We start from the raw sequence: 20,548 nt of genomic DNA, 5'->3' as shown, positions 1-20,548 counted from the left end.
ACCAGCTAGCCTGATGTAGTCAGTGCTGTATAAGGAAGGACTGTGTGTCAAACTAGGTAGAAGGGAGAACAATACTCGAAGTTGTTGTCTTCTGACCTCCACATGTGCATCATGGCACATACACACCTCCCCTCATGTCCTTGAATCTCCATTGGTTTTTAAAGATTGCTTTGCTGAGTATGGTAATTTTGGTTGGGAGTTGTATTTTTTCGGGGTTTGAAATGTATCATTCTGTGTTTTCCTGGCTTTAAGGGTTGCTAATGAGAGATAAGATGTTATTTTGATGTGTTTGCCTTTATAGGTGAGTTGGCATTTGGGCAAGTGTTGATTAAGCAAATCTGAATGCTTTGAAGGAATGTTGAGGGTAAAAAAACATCATGTGTTCTGCCTGTGCTCTCTGTTTTCCCCCATTTTAATAGCAATGTTGTTTTTCCTTTTCTAGACTGACAGATCCCATTCCCACCACAGAGACTTCAATCGCACCCCGCCAGAGGCCTAAGGCTGGGCAGACTCAGCCAAACCCAGGAATCCTTCCCATTCAGCCAGCCCTGACTCCTCGTAAGAGAGCCACCGTTCAGCCCCTACCTCAGGCTGCAGGTCAGTAACTGCAGCTTGTTGCAGTGCTTCTTGACTATAGTGTTAAAAGGCACAGGCCTAAAGAATAATGGGCTGATTGCCAGTGAATGTGTATGGCAAGTGGCTGCCAAAGGAGGACCTCCTTCTGGACTCAGGTTGACCGCCAAGACCTCCGAAGCCTGCTGTCTGCATTTATTTTCTTATTGGACCTTTAGGCCATCCACCCATCCTATGTATTTTATATATTTCTCCTTTCTTTAAAGAAACAAAACTTACTTCTTTTGGATAACTATATAAGAATAGCATTTCATTAATGCTTCATTTATTAATGTATCATCCTCTGTCATAGTATTTTGTTATATGAGAGGAATGAGCTTTGTTTCAAATGGGGATTGATCCAGAATAACAAGTCATAGACCACAACTATCACATCCTTTACCAGGAACAACTTTTGATAGATTTTATATACAGCCAGGCATTCAGATGCTAGTTGTGAAAGCTATTCATAAAATATCAAAGAATGCTTTTGCTGTGGGTATGCAAGCTGGAACAAAGATCATGGTTAGTGGCAATAGTTAGCTGTGTGTGTATAGAAGGGTGACTAAGGGTGCTGACTACAGGACTAGTTGGCTAGATGGGATGATAGATAAGGGAAACCCCTCTGAAGGAGGCAAGTATTGAATCTTACAATTCCATCTGAGTTTGAAATATTGGAAGCACATTGGTAAGAAATGGAAATTTATTCCAATAGAACATCACAAATGGCAAAATGGTGAGGAGCAGGCAAAGCTTGGGATAGTCTGCCTGCTTCTAGCATTTCTCAGGTGGCAAATCAGAAAGTCATTTTTGTCTGGTAGAGTTTTGAACTCTTACATGGAGTTTATTTTCATTGCAGGACCCAGCAATCAGCCTGGCCTTCTAGCCAGTGTTCCCAACCTAAAGCTCAACCTACACCCAATCAACCTCTTCAACAATCTCAGCCCAAGCAGCCACAAGCTCCACCCACCCCACAGCAGACACCTTCTAACCAGACCCAAGGTCTGCCCACCCAGGCCCAGGCCACTCCCCAGCACCAGCACCAGCTCCTCCTCAAGCAGCAGCAGCCACAGCAGCAGCAGCAGCCACAGCAGCAGACAGCCACAACAGCCAACAGGCACCTTTTACCAGCAGCAGCAGCAGCAGCAACAGCAGCAGCAGCAAGCTCAGACGCAGCAGGTGAGGATGTCTATATGACCCTTGCTTTGCATAGTGGAATTGTTGCCTGCTAGGGTACAGCATCGTTCTTGGAAAGTGCTAGGATGGCCCAGAGCCACTGGCCAGTGCACCATCACTTCTCACAGATGTAGAAACTGAAACATCAAGGTGCAGATTAATAACTCTCAGGCCTTTCATTGTTGTCCTCAAGCTTTGGGGAGGTTACCTCAACTTAGCACCCTCAGTGAAGGAGCTACTTTCTAAGGTAATACAGTGGGAAAAATAACAGTGATGTCTTATCAGCACACAGTATCCAATAGTGTCAAGCTGTTTCAGATATTTAAGTTTTCTTGGTTAGATCAGGATCCAAACAAGGTCCATGTATCCTATTTAGTTGGAATATATTATTTCCCATTATTTTTATGTATTTTTTCATTATAGTATTTTTTTAACTTGAACACCTTTGTTTTATGATCGCTTTCTTTTTTAAAAATGTGTATGTGTGTATGTGTATGAGTGTATGCACATGTATATATTTGAATGCATACACTTGTGAACACTCAGAGGCAAGAGGGAGCAATGAACCCCTTAAGAGTTAGAGTCACCAGCATTTGTGGGACACCTGCCTTGTTATATGGGTGCTGGAATCTTAACTCCAGCAAGTGTTCTTAACCTCTGAGCCAGCTGTCCAGCCACAGGAAGAGGTCTCTATGTCTTTTACATCCTCTTTTGTCTCTTTTGCCATGTATTTTTTGAAGAAACTGGATTATTTGAAGCTTTGCATCTTCTGAACTTGTCTTGTTTACCCTTTGGTGGCTTTTGGTATATTCCACCATCTACTATGTAAACTGTTAATTTTTAAAAATCTATTAGACATGTTTCATTTAGGATGTGTCTGTATAGGTGTGTTAACTTGTGCACTATGGTGTGCATTGAAGGTCAAAGGACAGCTTTCAGGAGTCTGTTCTCTCTATCTGCCGTTGGGTTGCAGGGGTAGGGATCAGTTGGCAGATGTGGCTACAGTAAGTGTTTTGCTTTGTATCATTGTAAGTTCATGGATTTGTATATGTCACCATTTTTAAACATGCTCAGATTGTCCAAGTCCTTTTAAATTGGCTTCTAGATCCTTTGGATGTGACTGCAGTGGTCAGTGATTTTTTTTTTTTTTTTTTTTTTTTTTTTGCCAGAGTATTGACTATCCCAGGATTATTCTGCTCTTAACTTAGAGGTCATCCATTTCTCTCAAGATCAGATTGTTTTTTAATGGGAATGATAATTAGAAACCATAGTTGGCTTTAGAAATGACTACTTGCTATTGGGTCATTTGGTATTTGTTTCTAGAACTTTTTAGTAGATACTTAGAAATGTGTTTATTTTATTAGAAAACATACATTATGAGTTCAGATATATACATCTAATTCAGACTCCTAATTATAAGATTTTTGTTTAACTTCTTGGCTTTTGTGTTTTTTACCATCTGAAGATCTTTTTGTTGCTTATTGGTTGTGAGACAAAGTCTCACACTGAACTCTTAGTGGTCCTCCTACCTCAGCTTTCTGAGTCCAAGGACTGCAAGCATGCACCACTATGCCTGGCAACCTTAGAATATGAAGCACATTGTTTTCTGTGGAGTAGCTACCAATTGGATACACAGACTATTGAATTCATTTTGATTTTGCTTTCCACATTTTGGGTCAGTTTGTGGCTGAAGTTTTCTCCAGTCCTACTCAGCCCCACAGATCCCATAGCTGCTTATAAAATAATCACTCAGAAGCTTGTGTTAATTAAAACTGCTTGGCCATTAGCTCAGGCCTACCACTGACTAGCTCTTACATTTAAACTCAGCCCCTTTCTGTTAATCTATATGTTACCACGTGCTCTGTGGCTTTACCTGTGTGCCATTACATGCTACTCCCTGGATGGCCGGCTGGCATCTCCTGACTCTTCCCAGAATTCCTTTAATCTCCTCGCCCTGCCTATACTTCCTGCCTGGCTACTGGCCAATCAGCATTTTATTAAACCAGTGTACAAAAGCGTTATCCCACAGCATTTTCCCTTTTCTGTCTAATCAAAAAGGAAGGTTTTCAGCTTTAACATAGTAAAATTACATATAATAGAACAATTATCAAGCAAAAATAACAGTTACAATATCTAGTCTTTATATTTAGCAAATTCAAAGAAAATATTCTATTTCTCCTATATTTGTGAGTCTAAGGTTTCATATCTAACTTAATCTTTTATTATAACCAAGAAAAATTATAACTATAATAATCTAGTCTTCAACTACATCAAAGACCTCAGAAGGATACAATATTATCTAAGTAAACAGGAAATGCATTGTAAGCAACTTCCAAAAATCTAGAATGATAGAGACAGCTGTCTGCCTGGACAGTCAATCAAAGTTCCTCTGCAACATTAGGGCATCCTTCTTCAGCCTATAGGCCTAGAGTCTCTCAGTTACTTCTTCCTGTGTCCTGTAGAATGTCTGGCAGTTTCTTCTGTGAAGCAGGAACCTGAAGGGCCATCTCGTCTTGCAAAGTTCAGTGGTCACCTTCTTATGCGTCCTGCATGTCCAGTCAATACAACATTTTGTCAAGCAGTCCAGGCAAGAACAGTCTCTTGTCCAAATGGCTATTTTTGCCAAGAAGATAAACTCCATATGGAGTGTCTTCAATGCCCATCTTTCTCTTTGAAGTAAATCAGTGCTGCCAGGAACAGACATGTCTCATTGTCCAAAAAGTCTAAGTTTTTAAAACATTTTTAAATGCCATATTCTGTAGGTCTTTGAAGTGTTTGAAGATTATCTACCAAATTGAAATATATCTATGTATACCTAGAAAACTTAACTAACATGACTATAAGTTCGATTATCATAGATGACTAATTATTAATCTGTATTTCTTAGTTATCCATTACAATTTAAATGAGTTACATAAACATAGTACCTTAAACAAGAGTAGAAATATGCATACAGTATAACAAAATTAACTTTAAATTTGTATCGATAAACTAAAATATGTAGCAATTTTAAAACATTTTACACAAGTTGTTGCTCTTTAAAAGTAGATTCAATAATCTGCCCTTTCATCCTATCATATCTATATCCTATCCCCCTTTTTTTTTCTTTAGAAAGATATTGACTATGACCAATAACAATTTTTAACCAACTACCTAAACAAAGACAAACATCTATAATCCATTTTTTGGGAATGTGGGTGTAGTTTTCTCGGCAACTTTCTGCTGATAAAGGGCACTGTACTTTTATGGGGATCCTGAGAAAATTAAGAATTATGGTCAAGTTCTGACTAGAATAGTCTGTGAGGCTGCATTGTCTGAGCCAGTTGCCTTGAAACTGTTCTGGGTGTTGGATCATCTGGAGACCTCAGGAGGTCTTGGCTGATCAAACCTGATGTATCTTAATCTGGAACAAATCCATAGCCTCTTGCTTCCTGTGGAAGTAAAAGCAGAACCTCCTTTCCAAAGCAACATATCCTTAGATCCAAATTTTGAAGTCAAGATACCTTTAAAATACACATATTGGTTTACCTATGCAACCTTTACAATCAAATGTCTTTCTGCAGTTAAAAATCCCAAAGATAATATAATCCAGACTCTCTGTGTGAGTTTCATCTTTTTAAAACTATTTCTTTGTATAACTGTCTATATTCATTCTTTTCTCTCTTCCAAGCCTACGTGCATTTTTACACACACTGTAAACCATTTAAAGTCTTGTTCCATCTGAATATGCCTTATTGTGAATCTATTGCTTCAAACTGCAGCATTACTAGGTATGAAATGGCAGCTTCCCAACATGGTGGAACTACATTTACCACCAACTCTGGGAACCAGGCTGTCTGCTGACTCTGGGAGGCAGTGGGTCTATGCTTCCATCCAGCAGTGTGTAGCCCATAAACCTAACCTTCCCTTCCCTTCCCTTCCCTTCCCTTCCTTCCCTTCCCTTCCCTTCCCTTCCCTTCCCTTCCCTTCCCTTCCCTTCCCTTCCCTTCCCTTCCCTTCCCTTCCCCCTCCCCTCCTCCTCCCCTCCCCCTCCCCCTCCCCTCCTCTCCCTCTCCCCTCCCCTCCCTCTCTTCCTTTCCTTTCCTTTCCTTTCCTTTCCTTTCCTTTCCTTTCCTTTCCTTTCCTTTTTTCTTTCCTTTCCTTTCCTTTTTCCTTTCCTTTCCTTTTTCCTTTCCTTTCCTTTCCTTTCCTTTCCTTTTCCTTTTCCTTTTCCTTTTCCTTTTCTTTCCTTTCCTTTCCTTTCCTTTCCTTTCCTTTCCTTTCCTTTCCTTTCCTTTCCTTTCCTTTCCTTTTCCTTTCCTTTCCTTTCCTTTCCTTTCCTTTCCTTTCCTTTCCTTTCCTTTCCTTTCCTTTCCTTTCCTTTCCTCTCCTCTCTTTTCCTTTCCTTTCCTCTCTTTTCCTCTCCTCTCCTTTCCTCCTCTCCCCTCCCCTTTCCTCTCCTCCCCTCCCCTCTCCTCCCCTCCCCTCTCCTCTCCTCCCTCTCTTCTCTCCTCTTCTACCCTCCCCTCTCCTCTCCTCTTCTACCCTCCCCTCTCCTTTCCTCCTCTCCTCCTCTCTCCTCCTCCTCCTCTCTCCTCTCTCCTCCCCTCCCCTCCCCTCCCCTTTCCTTCCCCCTCCCCTTCCCCCTTCACCCTTTCCCCCCCTCTCCCCTCCTCCTCCTTCCCTTCCTTCCTTCCTTCCTTCCTTCCTTCCTTCCTTCCTTTCTTTCTTTTTCTTTTTTTTTTGTCTGTATTAGCAAAGGCTAAATCGACGACGCAGTGTAATGTGTGGCTTGGAGACACCTCATTGCCGCCATGCTGCAGGTCAAGGCCTCATCAAGCCCGCAGGCTACAGCTGACCTGAGAGAGACAACTAGGAAGCTGCTCTTGCCTCCATTTTAGAACCCTTTTTTAAAGCTTTCTCAGGTTTCAGGTGTAAACTCTCACCCCACGTCTTGGCACCATTTGTAACTGAAGTTGCTTGATAATTGTTTTGTTATATATAATTTTACTAGGTTAAAGTTAAAACCTTCCTTTTGTTTAGAAAGAAAAGGGGAAATGATGGGGAATGTCTTTTTGTATGCTGTGAAAACATATTGCTCTGATTGGTTGATAAATAAAGCTGTTGTTTGGCCAATGGTGAAGCAGAATAGAGTTAGGTGGGACATTCTAACTAGAGAGGAGAGATTTGAAAGGCAGAACAGGAGACACTACAAGCTGCCACCAGGAGAAGCAAGATGTAAAGATACCGGTAAGCCACGAGGTACGTGGCAAAGGATAGATTTATAGAAATGGGTTAATTTAAGATGTAAGATCTAGCTAGCGAGAAGCCTGAGCCAATAGGCCATACAGTTTGTAATTAATATAAGCCTCTGTGTGTTTCCTTGGGTCTGAGCAGCTGTGGACTCAGTGGGACACAGAAAAACTTCCAGCTACATCAGTTTTGTTTTATGAATGTGTAAAAATAAGTAGTTTTAAAGTTAGATCTACAAAATTCTGTCCTCTCATTCTTGCAAATATATACTCCTTATTGCTATCTTCTTCTTTAGAGTGTCCCCTTACTACCCTTAAGGACAGACTATAGCCCTTTGATTCCCCAGTGGGTGGGTCTTGGTTATTGCTGTAAACAGGCAGTTATACTCTTATGTGTTATTTTTGCTGACATTTTACACTAGTAGACACATGGTATCCAGGACTATCCCAATTAACTCAGTAACGGTTTTGAGGATTTTCCAAGACTTCACTTTTGTATTAGCAGACTCTTATTTTGAGCTTTGTTAGTGTACCTAGCATTTGAAGTTTGAAGCAGTGCAGATTAGAGAGACATGAAAGAGGTGCCAGGAAGATGGGTGTAGGGTGCATTTTTAGCTCGATCTACTTGGGAAGCTTAGTTAGCAAGGTGGCTGGAACCCACACATTTTTGAAACAAGCCTTGGCAATGTAGTGAGACTCCACATAAAGCGCATAGAGGAGGAGGATCATTAGTGATAGGATATTTGAGATTGCAGAATTTCATAAAGGGAGCTCTGTTGGGAATAACTTTGGCAAGGTTTGGATAGGTGTTAGTCACTGCTTAACATTTCAGTTGCTCTTTCAGCAATATCACTGAGGCATTCTGTTCATGCAGGGATGAATTTGGTTCTTGGCTGCTTCAAAATTCTTTATAAGAAGGATTTCTTTTGCACTGGAGATCCCTCACTTGCTTCTGTTCACTCCAGGCCTTAGAGTCACTTGAGTTAAATCTGGGAGCTTCCCTGTGACTGTACTTGGGAAGCAGTCTGGTGCAATGGGTAGGGTCTGGCAGTGCAAATGCTGCTGGTGTGATTCTAATGCCCTGAGTCCTGTCCTAAACTACTTGGCCCAGCTACCAGGTTTTTGCTGAGCCCTCCCTTTGGCTTCAACATTGTCTTTATAGTTATTGAGACTGTAGTCTTTTGTGAATGTGGCTCTGTCATAGACTTGTACTCACCTCCTCATTTCTTGCTACTCTCCTGTGCAGTTTCAGGCAGCACATCCAGCAGCCCAGCAACCAGTCACTGCTCAGTTCCCTGTGGTATCCCAGGGAGGCTCTCAGCAACAGCTGATACAGAACTTCTACCAGCAGCAGCAACAGCAGCAGCAGCAGCAGCAGCAGCTGACTCAGCAGACTGCCCTGCAGCAGAAGACTGCTGTGGTAGTACCACAGCCTCAGGCACAGCCGGCCACAGCCCCACAGCCAGCCGCTGCCCAGGAGCCTGCGGTAAGCTGGGGAAGGGAAGGGAAGAGATAGTTACAGCTCTAGGGGCTCTGAGTTAGGGTAAGGATGCTCTCCTACCCTAGTTGTTAAAATACTTCATTTTTTCTTGACAGATCCAAGTGTAAGGTGTTCTGTAGAAAGTAGAGATTGAAAGAATATTTCTAGACTATTTATAAAGAACCTTCTTATTTTTCATACTCAAGTTATGCTGGTGGAAAAAGTGGTTCTTTGTCTTGGTCAGTGCTACTGCTGAATAGCCAGGGACTTGGGAGCCGAGCTGGTCCCTGTTCCTTTTTCAGGGCCACTTTGGTTTGTTGTGCCCATCCCTGTTTCAGCAGGTTCAGGTAGTGTCTTAGTCAGTGTTCTATTGTTGTGAAGAGATGCTATGACCACGTCAATTCTTATAAAAGAAAGCATTTAATTGGGGCTTGCTTGCGGTTCCAGAGGTTTAGTCCATTCTCACCATGGTGGACAGCATGGTTGCATGCAGGCAGACATGGTACTGGAAAAATAGCTGGGAGTTCTACATCTGTATCTGCAGGCATCAAGAAGAGACAGCCACTGAGCCTGGCTTGGGCTTTTGAAACCTCAAAGCCCACCCACAGTAACATACTTCCTCCAACAAGGCTGTACCTACTCTAACAAGTTCATACCTCCTAGTTTCTCTCAAGTAGTGCCACTCCCTGATGACCAGGCACTCAAATGTATGAAACCACTGGGGGCCATTCTTATTGAAACCACCACAGGTGGCCCCACCTTTACCCTAAATTCTGATACCATTTTGTTTGTTCTTCATCCTAAGTGACCTGCGAAGTACATTGTTTGAGTTTGCCATTCAGTGATGTTCAAAGACTGCTTGCCTGGGGTCATTTACCTCGACATAACCCTTATTCTTCAGAGCATCCTGAAACTGGAACCATTTGGTCAGTTTAGAGATTGAGTCTATTTTTAGATACTGACTGGATGTGGCAGCGGACCACTACTCTGACTGGCCTCTAGTTTCAGCAAACCTCAGACACTCTTGCCTGTTTTTTTGTAAGTAATCTGTTGTCTTTGTTAGGATTTCTATTGCTGTGAAGAGACACCATGACCACAGCAACTCTTGTAAAAGAAACATTTATTTGGGGTGGCTTGCTTACAAAGGTTCAGTCCATTATCCTGGCAGGGAGCATGACACTGTGTAGGCAGAAGGCAGCAGGAAGTCAACTGATAGTCACACTGAGGGAAGCTTGAGCAAAAGAAACCTCAAAGCCCGCCCCCACAGTGACACATTTCCTCCAACAAGGCCACACCTCCTAATAGTTCCACTCCCTTTTGTAGGTGTAGTTTTTCTGTCCTACAGCATCTCTCAAATAATCATTCAGAGGCTTAATATTAATTACAAATGTTTGGCCAGTAGCTCACGATTATTACTAATTAGCTCTTACATTTTAAGTTAACCTACCGCCCAGCTGAAGATACTTCTTAAGAGGGTCTTCTCTGCTTTTCCCAGATAAAGAAAGTATCTACTGTCTTGGGAGTGGACCCTCAGCCTTCTCATGTGTCCTGGATGAACCAGCTCCGAGCTCTGTGCCCTGGGTGGTGGGTATAGGGACACAAGGTGGAAGCCAAATGAAGTCTGTACAGGCATATGAAAAATACCCACAAGGGAGTGTTGACATAGCTGGCTGCTCCTGCAGAAGACTCAACTTCATTTCCCAGCATCCCTGTTGGGCAACTCACAGCTATATGAAACTGAAGCTCCAAAAGTATCCCAATTTCTCAGGCACCTGAACTCTCTCTCTCTCACACACACACACATACACACACACACACACACACACACACTTAAAGTACTTTTAAAAAAAGAAGACTCTGACAAAATAGATATCAGACTCCACCCTTTTACTTTCTATGGTGTACCCCTCCCTCCTGCCCCTTTAAAAAATTTTTAATTTAATATATTTATTTTGAGTATTTATTTTGAGACTGGGTCTCACTGTGTAGTCTAGGCTGGCTTGGAACTTGCTGTGTAGATCAGTTTGGCCCTGAATTCACAGAGATTTACCTGTCTCCACCTCCCAAGCACAGGCTAAAGGTATACTTCACTCACCATGTTTCTCGAATCTTCTGCCCCTTTCTAATCCTGTCTTTGGAAGAGGAGATATTGTGATGCAGAAGAGCCCCAGCTGTAGTCAGGTTCTATGGCCAAGTGGATTAAAGATCCTCTTCTCTCTCTGAAGTCAAGGTTCTGGGATTTGTTCTGTAAGGTCTGTTTCTACTTGTTTTGATTTCCACTGTCCATAAAAACCTGCCCTGTGGGGTTGCTATCAGAGCATCTGGTGGATGGAGATACTGTATATTATGGATTGAATGTTCCTTGTCCAAAATGCTTAGGACCAAAAAGTACCTGAGAGTTTGGCATACTTGTAACCATAAGGAGATATCTTGGGGGTGAAATCCAAATCAACACACAGAATTAAATTATTTTATAGGCACTTGTACAGTGAAATAATTGTAAATGGTATTGTGCCTTTTGGCTGTGACCTGCTACATGAAGTCAGATATAGAATTTTCCATATGTGGCGTCATGTCAATGCTTAAAAGTGTCAGTTTTTGGAGCCTTAAGGATTTTAGGTTTTCAGATTAGAGATGATCAACTCTTGCTGTCTTGGGGATGTGGCTCAGTGGTCCATTGCTCACCTGTCAGAGGAGGAATCCTCCCCCTGGAGCATCTGTTATGTGTGCTGCATTTGTAGGATAGGTAAGAAAAGAGACAGTGCTCTCGCAATAGTGTGGATGCTTCTTCACAGAGTCCATTGTAACTGTGAAGTACCCTTTCTGGTGAGATAAGCCAGTCCACAGCTGACTGTGGATACTGGCGTTCAGAAGGCCTTTCTGATGGAGCTCTGGGCCCCCAAAGGAAGATGCAGTGTCAGTGCTCTGACCTTTACAGAGCTCTCTGCTCCGTGGTCGGCTGTCACCCTTCCTGGCTTAGTTTGGTTGACAGTAGAACTGTATAGTTGTGTTGTCATTCATCTTGTTGATGGGGTGGTTGGCATGCAGACACAGGCAGATAGTGTGCCTCAAAAAACATCCCAACTCCTAAGGACAACATAAGGACACTCTCCCCTGCTGTAAGCATCCTAAGCCATTGAGATTTATGTCATGGTTTCGTAAATTCTTGATGTCTGTCTTCAGAGACACAACAGGCACTGAACTTCAGTGTGGAGAGGCAGCTCTCACTTGAGTGGAGGGACTGGAGGGAAGGGATAGTTAAGTCCCTGAGGCACTCAGTATCCAGGCTTTTTATTTCCAGATTGGCAGAACTAAGGAAAGGGCTTAGGTGGCTTTCTGAATGCTTTTAAAATTATTTTGCTTGATACAGGTAGTTTGTGCTAAGGACCACTTACATGGCCACAGCTACATTCCTACTTGTTTATTGTTCTGTGGACCTCTTCTCAAGAGTCCTTCTATTAGTCCAGTTATCATTAAGGTTTTTCCTCTGTCTCACTGTATTTTCCGTTGATCTTCAGTGCCATTTCTCAAGGAAAATTGGAGCAAGTAAATCCTACTAAACCAGTGTTGCACTTTTGCTGTCGGGTTGAAACAGAAAAATTAGGTTCTTGTGGATTCATCCCATCAGTAAAAAGAAGGCCTTTAACAACATAAGCAAGAGCTCCCATGTTTCAGTCACACTGGGATTGTCTGATTCATCTTCTTAGGGTAGGAGGGAGTGCACTACTCTCAGCAGAAGCTGTCATGCTCCAGAGCATCTTGGCTGGAGTATATCTTTTCTTCCAGCTGTAATAGAAGGTAGAATCTATTGCCTGCCCCATGGAAGCATTCCTGATGAGGTGCTGTTTGTCCTCAGAAGTAGAAGGGGGCCCTTTAAGATACCTTCTAGGTCTTTAGAGTTGGGAATAGCTTCTGTAGTCTTAGGCTGGTAGTTCTATTACATCTGGTTGACTTGTATATTGAAGCTAATGGAAACTGAATGTGCGTAAGAACCAGACACTTCCTAGGTGACGTCAGTCTCCGATGCAGCGCAGATGGTTGGTGCCTTGATTTTCTTTCTGGTGCTGTTGATAACCTTGGCCATTCAAATCTTTTATGAGCAAATGAGGTGTTAAGTACTTGGTTATTGATTTGTTTTTTTTTCTGTTTTCTTATTCTCTTTTTCTTTTTTGTTTGTTCATAATGAAGCTTTGCATTTCTCTCTCCTTAGCAGATTCAAGCTCCACCAAGACAACAGCCAAAGGTTCAGACAACTCCACCTCCAACCACCCAGGGTCAGAAAGTTGGATCTCTCACTCCTCCATCATCCCCCAAAACCCAACGTGCTGGGCACAGGCGGATTCTCAGTGATGTAACCCACAGTGCAGTCTTTGGGGTTCCTGCCAGCAAATCAACCCAGCTGCTCCAGGCAGCTGCAGCTGAGGCCAGTCTCAATAAATCTAAGTATGTTTGTTCTTCCCAGGTGGGCAGGGTCTGCTCTGGGTTACTATTGTATGATTCTTTGCATAAGCTTGTGGAGGTATGGTAGTATACTTGTGCCAGTGCATGTCTGTATTTAGTAAGATTACGAACTTGCCCACCATGCACTGTACAGTTCTGTCTTTTCAGTTTCCTTTCTTCCATCTGTTCTCTGCTCTGTAGAGTGTTTTCTAAACCCTTTGACCAAGTCTTCCTGTACTGACAATTCCTCATTGGACCCCCGATATTTGGAGGGTGGCTACCTTAGCAAGTACTCTCTACACAGGTGACCTGATGGTCTTTGGAGCTGCTGCTCCCCCTCCCTTAGAGGATGTGCTTTGACTCTTTAGCTCCCTGTCAGGCTTTATTCGTTCCTCTCATGCAGTATTTTGTCTAGGGACTTTTTTTTTTTTAAAGTATTTTATCATGAATTATTTGTGTATCTGGCCACCCTGGTTTGTGAGTTCCAAAGACAGAGACTTAGCTAACTTTCATGAACCTGGTAAGCTGGGTCTGTGCTTTGCATAAAGTCAGTCTTGGTGACCATTGTTAAGTCAGTGTAATTTTAGACTCTTAGCTTCCTTGAAACCCTGCACTCTAAAGTTAAACATATTTAAGTCAAGAGAGACTCAAGGAAATGTAGGTGATCTAGATGTACAAAGGTGGTGGTAACTATTTCTCTGTGTGATAGAGTGAATCTACCACTGAACAACATTCTGAACATGTGATGAGAGCTTAGTACTGGACACACCAGATCCTGAAAGGTCAGAGGCAGCTAAGATAGGCCTGGGATTCAGTCCTGATACATGGGCCTCAGAATAGGTTGCTGTGGATCCTAACCTGAAGGGCCTTGCAGGAGACAGGCAAGCTGCAGGATTTCATGAGAGCTTAAGTGAAGGAGACAGCATTTATAAAGACTAAACTTTTCAGTGTCTATGGGAAGTCCTCTATGGAAACACTGTGGAAAATGATGGTTTGATTGAGAAAAGAATTGGTACCATAATGAAGAGAAAGTTGTTTGGTCCCTTCTGTGTTTTTATATTTGCTTTTCCCTTACCCTTGGGGGAAACTTTCCTAGGTCTGCAACCACCACTCCCTCAGGCTCTCCACGGACCTCGCAGCAGAATGTCTCCAGTGCTTCTGAAGGTTCAACATGGAATCCTTTTGATGATGACAACTTCTCAAAACTCACAGCTGAAGAGCTGCTCAACAAAGACTTTGCCAAGCTCGGGGAAGGTGAGCAGGCTGAGTCTTTTCTGTCCTTCTTGGTTATAAGTTGGCTGAGAATAAACTTGAATGTATCGTGTCTTAGCTGGAGAGGGACATTCTTGGGAAAGGTCAGCCTGGACCTGTCTTGAAAGAAGGATTGGTTTGGGGGTTTGCATACTGATTTTCATTTTCATTTTTGCCAGAGCACTAATTTTTTCTTTCAAAAGTGCTGACCAACTGTGAGAGGCAGCAGGGACTGTGTGAGTGTAGAGGAGAAACTTTGAAAAGATTTAGTCGTCTAAACTGGGACAGTTATATCAAGCTGAATGATTGCTTGGAGAAGTGTAAATGTCCCATTCATCCTCAGTGGCCTTGCCCTAGAATGAGTAGCTGAGGGCATGCCTCACAGGATGTTGGGTCCTGGTCACAGTCTATGTGTTGTTGACTGACCATAGAAAGGAGATGCTTTAAATACAAGACATAGTTCTATCCAAAATAGCCATAGCCAGGCACAGGCACATCCACACAGACCCAGACAGACATATACATACCACACAGGTACCTGGGAAATCTCTCCAATGTTGAGTTGGAGAAAAACACCCTTCGTGTACTCAGCACAGAGCAAAAGAATGAGCAGAGCCGGTGAATGATAGGAACTGATTCACTTTTCAGCAGTGTTTTAAAAACATACTTTCTACCATTTTATTTGATTTCATTTTGAGACAGTATCTCACTATGTAGCCTGGCTGGTCTGGAACTCCCTCTGTAGACCAGGCTGGCCTTAAATTCACAAAGATCCACTTGCTCCTCTGCCTTCTGAGTGCTGGGATTAAAGTTGTGGACCACCATGCCTGGCTAGTTCAGCCTTTTAAATAGAAGACAGGGAGTAGGATTTGACTTTCTTTGACAAGTCCTTTTCATTGTTATCTCTGCCACTTCTTATTCTGTGCTGTAAATAGACATTTCTTCCTGCATTATTGACAATTAGTATGTTTGTATCTAATTAATGAGCCATTGGGTTCTTTTTTTAAGATTTTATTTTATCTTTAAATTATCTGTATGTGTGTCCATATGTGTCTATATGCATGTGAGTGCAGGCCCACAGAAGCCAGATATATCAGATCTCCCAGGAGCTTGAATTACAGGCAGTTGTGAGCTGCCTGATAGAGGTGCTGGGAATTGAACTTTGGTACTCTGGAAGCACAAGAGTTTGCACTCTGAAGTGATGAACCACTTCATCTCTCCAGCCCTGCCCCAGAGGGTTTTTTGTTTGATTTTGATTTTTTAAAAAGATTTATTTATTTATTCATTTATTCATTTATCTATCTATCTATCTATCTATCTATCTATCTATCTATCTATCTATCTATTTATTTATTTATTATGTATACAGTATATATGACTGCAGGCCAGAAGAGGGCACCAGATCTTATTACAGATGATTGTGAGCCACCATGTAGTTGCTGGGAATTGAACTCAGGACCTCTGGAAGAGCAGTCAGTGCTCTTAACCTCTGAGCCATCTCTCCAGCCCCTGATTTTGATTTTTTAATTTTGGGTCTATTGCTGTTGTCTCACTGTCAGCTTTCATGCAACCCTACTGTTAGACCTGTCTTCATAGCATCTCCCCACTTCCTTCCCTGCACTCCCTCTTAGTTCTCAAACTGCTTCCAGCTTGGAACATGGTCTTTGAACATCAGCACAGACAAGGACTTTTCGGTGGTAAAGATGTTGCCATAACTGTGGAGAGAAGAGTCCAATCAGATAGTGTTCTTCACTTCACTGTGTGTCTGTGCACCCCAGGATTCTGCAAGGATGAACCAAGTGGTATTTTGTCCCTCTAGGAAAGCTTCCTGAGAAGCTGGGTGGCTCAGCGGAGAGTTTGATCCCAGGCTTCCAGTCAACACAAGGAGATGCTTTTGCCACTTCCTCCTTTTCTGCTGGAACTGGTGAGTGTGACACATGCCCGAGGCTCACTGTTGTTACCTTCAGGTTTCCTCTTCACAGATAGCTCTAGCACATAAAGAACCCAGTTTTTTGGTCGTAACTCATTCCTTTCCTTCATTCAGTAGTTGTCCAGTCAAAAACATTTAAGGACCATCTAAAAATCACTTTGAACTCAAGTGGTGGAGTGACCTGGCAAATATACAGGAGTTGCTCTCCCTAGTTCAGGATGTGTCTTATGCAGATATTTCTAATTTAAGGATCAGTGCTCTGGCAAGGTTTTGTCATTGCTTAGGGTCTTTGGGATGATTTGAAGGATTCTAAGAATTAGAAACTGTCTTATACTTGATATTCTACTAATATGTGCATGTGCATTTTTAAAAATCAAATCAATGACTTGTTTTCCCCTTATTAGTAAAAATTATCCATACTTATTATATAAAAGTTATAGATTTGTATAGAAACAATCCAAATCATCCATGCTCTCATCACCTAGACATAGCATAGTGACTTCATCTTGATGTATCCTTAGCCACTGTTCTATTTCTGTGAAGAGACACCATGACCAAGACAACTCATTAAAAGAAGGCATTTAATTGGAGGCTTGCTTACAGTTTTATAGGGTTAGTCTATGATCATCATAGTGGGAAGCAGGCATGTTGCTGAAGCAGTAGCTGAATGCTTTACATCCTGATCTGCAAGCAGCTGGCAGAGAAACACTGGTCCTGATGTGGGCTTTTGAAACTTCAAAGTCCACCACTAATGACACATCTTCTTCAAAAAGGCCACACCTTCTAGTCCTTCCCAAACAGTTCCACTAACTGGAGACTAAGCATTCAAATATATGTGCCTCTAGGGGCCAATTCTCATTCAAACCACCACAATGTGCAGTTTTTAAGTTTTTTAGGGTTAAGACATCTTTGTGAATCTAATGAAATTTATAGATTTTCCTCACCAAAATACATGTGATAATACTTTTGTACAATTTTAGGTTTTGTTTTAAGATTGTGACTCTGTTATGTCCATCTGTATATTTTAAAACTTGTTTGTTTCTTCACTTAATAAGACTAGCATGGGCTAGTGAGGTGGCTCAGTGGATAAAGGCACTTATCACCAAGCCTGACCACCTGAGTTTGAGCCTCAAAACCCACATGGTGGTAGGTACTTCCTAAGCCCCTGTACCCTTGATACACTTTCTGTACTGGGTGGTTTTGTATGTCAACTTGACACAAGCTATAGAGTCATCAGAGGAAGGAACCTCAGCTGAGGAAATGCCTCCGTGAGATCCAGTGGGGGAGGGCCTTTCCACCTCAATTATACAATGAAGATATTCCTTTACAGACATTCTCTGATGCCCATCTCCCAGGTGATTTTAGATTATGGCAAGTTGACAGTTAACTGTAACCTTTGTGGAGCTTTGGAGGACATCTCAAATCCAAACTTTAGCAGGGTGCAAGGGAAAAGCAAATAGTTCAAGTCTTAGTGTTGTACATTGTGGGTGATGCTGTGCTGCTGTTACAGAAGTGTGCTTGATGCAGAAGCTGGGGCAGAGCTCATACTCTGCCTGCAGCAACTTCCTGTGAGTCTGTACAGTTTTCAGTTTTCTTTGTTGTTGTTGGGTTTTTCCTTCCTTCCTTCCTTCCTTCCTTCCTTCCTTCCTTCCTTCCTTCCTCCCTCCCTCCCTCCCTCCCTCCCTCCCTCCCTCCCTCCCTTTCTCCCTCCCTCCCCCTCTCTCCTCTCCCCTTTCCTCCCCTCCCCTCTCCTCCCCTCTTTTCTTTTGACAAAGTCTCACTATGTGCATAGACCAGGCTGGCCTCAAATTCATGATCTTTTTGCCTCAGTTTCTAGAACGCTTCGCGTACAATGTATATCACTATACCTGGCTTTCAAATTATAAAAATAAAAATGGGATTTTAATTAACAACTGAACTGATTGCTGAAGTGAAATGTAGTGAAATGTAAAGAATGCTAAAGTAGAAACCAAGAGACCCAGGTTCTGACGCTTGCTTTGTAGGCAGACCACTAGATTGTCTCTCAGTTTGGGTCTTTGTTTTCTTTACCAAAAAAAAAAAAAAAAAAAAAAAAAAAAAAATAGTAGTAGAAATTTCCAGGGCTTTAAAGGTTTTAAGCCCTGATATGCTATAAGATACTTAGGTTTCTGGAACTCTATAGTTTACTGAATACAGCATGAATAGCAATAGTATCAGGTAGGAATCAGAAGCTGGGGCTTATCCATCTCATAGTGTTGCACAGCACCTGTTACACATTGTAGTGGTGCAGTAAGACTCATAAGAAGTACCTGGAGGGCATGCAGGGTGTTGAGGAGGTACACAGGAAGATAAACACATATTGACATTATGTGCCAAAGTGTGTGTGGAGTAGACAGTAATTTCTACAGACTGAATCACTGAGCAGAGATTCGTGGGGTGGCAGACACTAAGAAAAAAGGCAAGTTCCAACAATGCCTGTCCTGCTCTGGCCCCACTGCATCTCAGGGTGTGTTATAGGACCCCTTGCTGTGTCTTCTAGGTGTTTTGCTATTAGTTGAGTTATTTCTGTTCACCCCCTCCTTTCTGTCTAAATTTGGATTTTCTCTGCTATTTGAGCTCTTGTATGAATAGATGGTAAATGCATCAATATTTACTTGATATTTTCTGCTTTTCTCATTTTTCTCTCCCTATCTTTCCTCTCCACCTAACTCCAGCTGAAAAAAGGAAGGGTGGGCAGGCTGTGGACTCTGGCATCCCACTTCTAAGTGTATCTGATCCTTTTATTCCTCTTCAAGTACCTGATGCTCCAGGTAGGTACATAGGACTCATTTTAGGGTTAGCAGCTTGAGTCTTATATCCCAGGACTTCCAGGGCCTCTGGAGAGTTCTGCTTTAAGTGCTTGATGACAAGGACCTGAATTCCAAGTCCTAATAATTGGATGCTGTTAAGTTTCTTAGTAAGATAGACAAACTTATTTTGGAGGGTACTAACTCTTACAAAGATAATAAACATCACTTCAGGTTATACCACTTGTGCTCTGAATCATATCAGTGTTCTTTTTTCACCCTGTTTAATAAAATTGTTGTTAGTATATTTTGGGGGGAGTAGGAACAAGGTTTTCATTGAGGCCAAGCTGGCCTCTACCTTGCTGTGTAGTCAAGGATGACCTTTAACTATTGATCTTCCTTCTTTTACCTCCCAGGTACCCAGATTACAGGCATATACCACCACATCTGGTTTGTGTTTGATAATTTGGAGAGGCCTATGTATTGGAAAGAACATTAGTCTAATGTGATTTTAATATAGTAATAGAAGCCGTAAGCATATGATAAAAAGAGTGGTACATAATGGCCAGGTGTGATGATAGAGCTGTGGTGACCCATTTGGTTCCTCTTTGCTGTCAGTACTTTATTACTTTATAATATAGTAATATATAATAAAAAATAATATATAATGAAAGTCGATATGGAATATAAGTCAGGAGACCTAAGGTTCCCTACCAGGTTCTGTCATTAACTGAACCCTCTGGGCCAGACTCCTCATCATTGAAGGAAGTGACTACTGGAGTTCCATTATCTTTTCTGTGTACCCTATTACTGATTCTTAGGAAGCAGCTAGAAAGTGAAGCTGGTTAGTTTCCATGACTTCTGAAATGATGAGTGGATGCACTCATCTGGACTTGGTGGATGCTAAAGGCTGCTTCTTGTTCCCTTCCCCATATCTTTTTCAGGGGGCAGAGTTGTGGGTGGTGTGAGGTCTCCTTTTGTGGAAAAGCAGGTAAATCCAACTCCCTTAGAAGCATCTGGCAGTAGTTTTGCATCATTCCCCTCACTTGTCCCCAGTTCTTAGGCCTTCCGAGTCTTGACCTTGCACTGACAGAATCAGCTTAGTTTTTCTTTTCTCCCAGAAGTCAAAGATCTTTGATTAGCTCTTCAAGATTGAGAGGGAGGGCCTGAAGAGATGGCTCTGTAGCTAAGCCCACTTGCTTTTCTTCCAGAGGATCCACATCACCCTTGTCTGCAATCTTAGAACTGCCTGTGACTTCAGCTCCAGGGGATCCAACCCTCCTTTGGTCTCTTTGGGCATGCCCACTAATTTGCATGTACCCACACAGACACAGATACTACATATATATGGATAAAAAGAACAATTAGAATTTGGAAGGGATTGGGCTGTTCAGCGCATGTCTTTTCCTTACTGGACAAACCACAGCTAAGGTGCAGAGACAGTTTTTGTTCTTTAGTGCTCAGTTGACCCCTCCAGTTCCCTGCCTCAGGTAGGCATGACCATGGCAAGTTGGGTAGTATGAGTAATAGCAGAGTAATAGCACTACTTGCCTGGCCTAAATACAGCTCAAATGTATCAGAAATCCCTGGAGAATGATTCCGTGGAAGTTGATTAATGAAAGGGGTCAATTAGATCTCTTTTCTTCTCTTTCAGTGTGCCTGG

At 42.2% G+C, this 20,548-nt stretch overlaps 2 protein-coding genes across 2 annotated transcripts in view; both read left to right on the top strand.

Annotated features, from left to right (window-relative positions):
- Positions 1 to 20,548, top strand: part of Aak1 (AP2 associated kinase 1) — a 161,277-nt gene that overhangs the window by 109,509 nt on the left and 31,220 nt on the right. The window contains 8 exon segments of the mRNA XM_059258123.1: positions 443 to 597; positions 1,472 to 1,507; positions 1,510 to 1,715; positions 1,717 to 1,791; positions 8,266 to 8,505; positions 12,713 to 12,942; positions 14,036 to 14,193; positions 16,010 to 16,114. Of these exon segments, the coding sequence (XP_059114106.1) occupies positions 443 to 597; positions 1,472 to 1,507; positions 1,510 to 1,715; positions 1,717 to 1,791; positions 8,266 to 8,505; positions 12,713 to 12,942; positions 14,036 to 14,193; positions 16,010 to 16,114 (1,205 nt within the window).
- Positions 18,886 to 20,548, top strand: part of Nfu1 (NFU1 iron-sulfur cluster scaffold) — a 65,661-nt gene continuing 63,998 nt past the window's right edge. Inside the window, exon 1 of the mRNA XM_059258127.1 lies at positions 18,886 to 18,909. The gene's annotated coding sequence lies outside the window, so the exon portion shown is untranslated. The remainder of the gene's footprint in view (positions 18,910 to 20,548) is intronic.

The sequence above is a fragment of the Peromyscus eremicus genome, chromosome 3 (genome assembly GCF_949786415.1).
Source record: "Peromyscus eremicus chromosome 3, PerEre_H2_v1, whole genome shotgun sequence".
Classification (NCBI taxonomy): domain Eukaryota; kingdom Metazoa; phylum Chordata; class Mammalia; order Rodentia; family Cricetidae; genus Peromyscus; species Peromyscus eremicus.
Note: the sequence above shows the minus strand (reverse complement) of the source record. Positions and strands in the feature narration are given on the sequence as shown.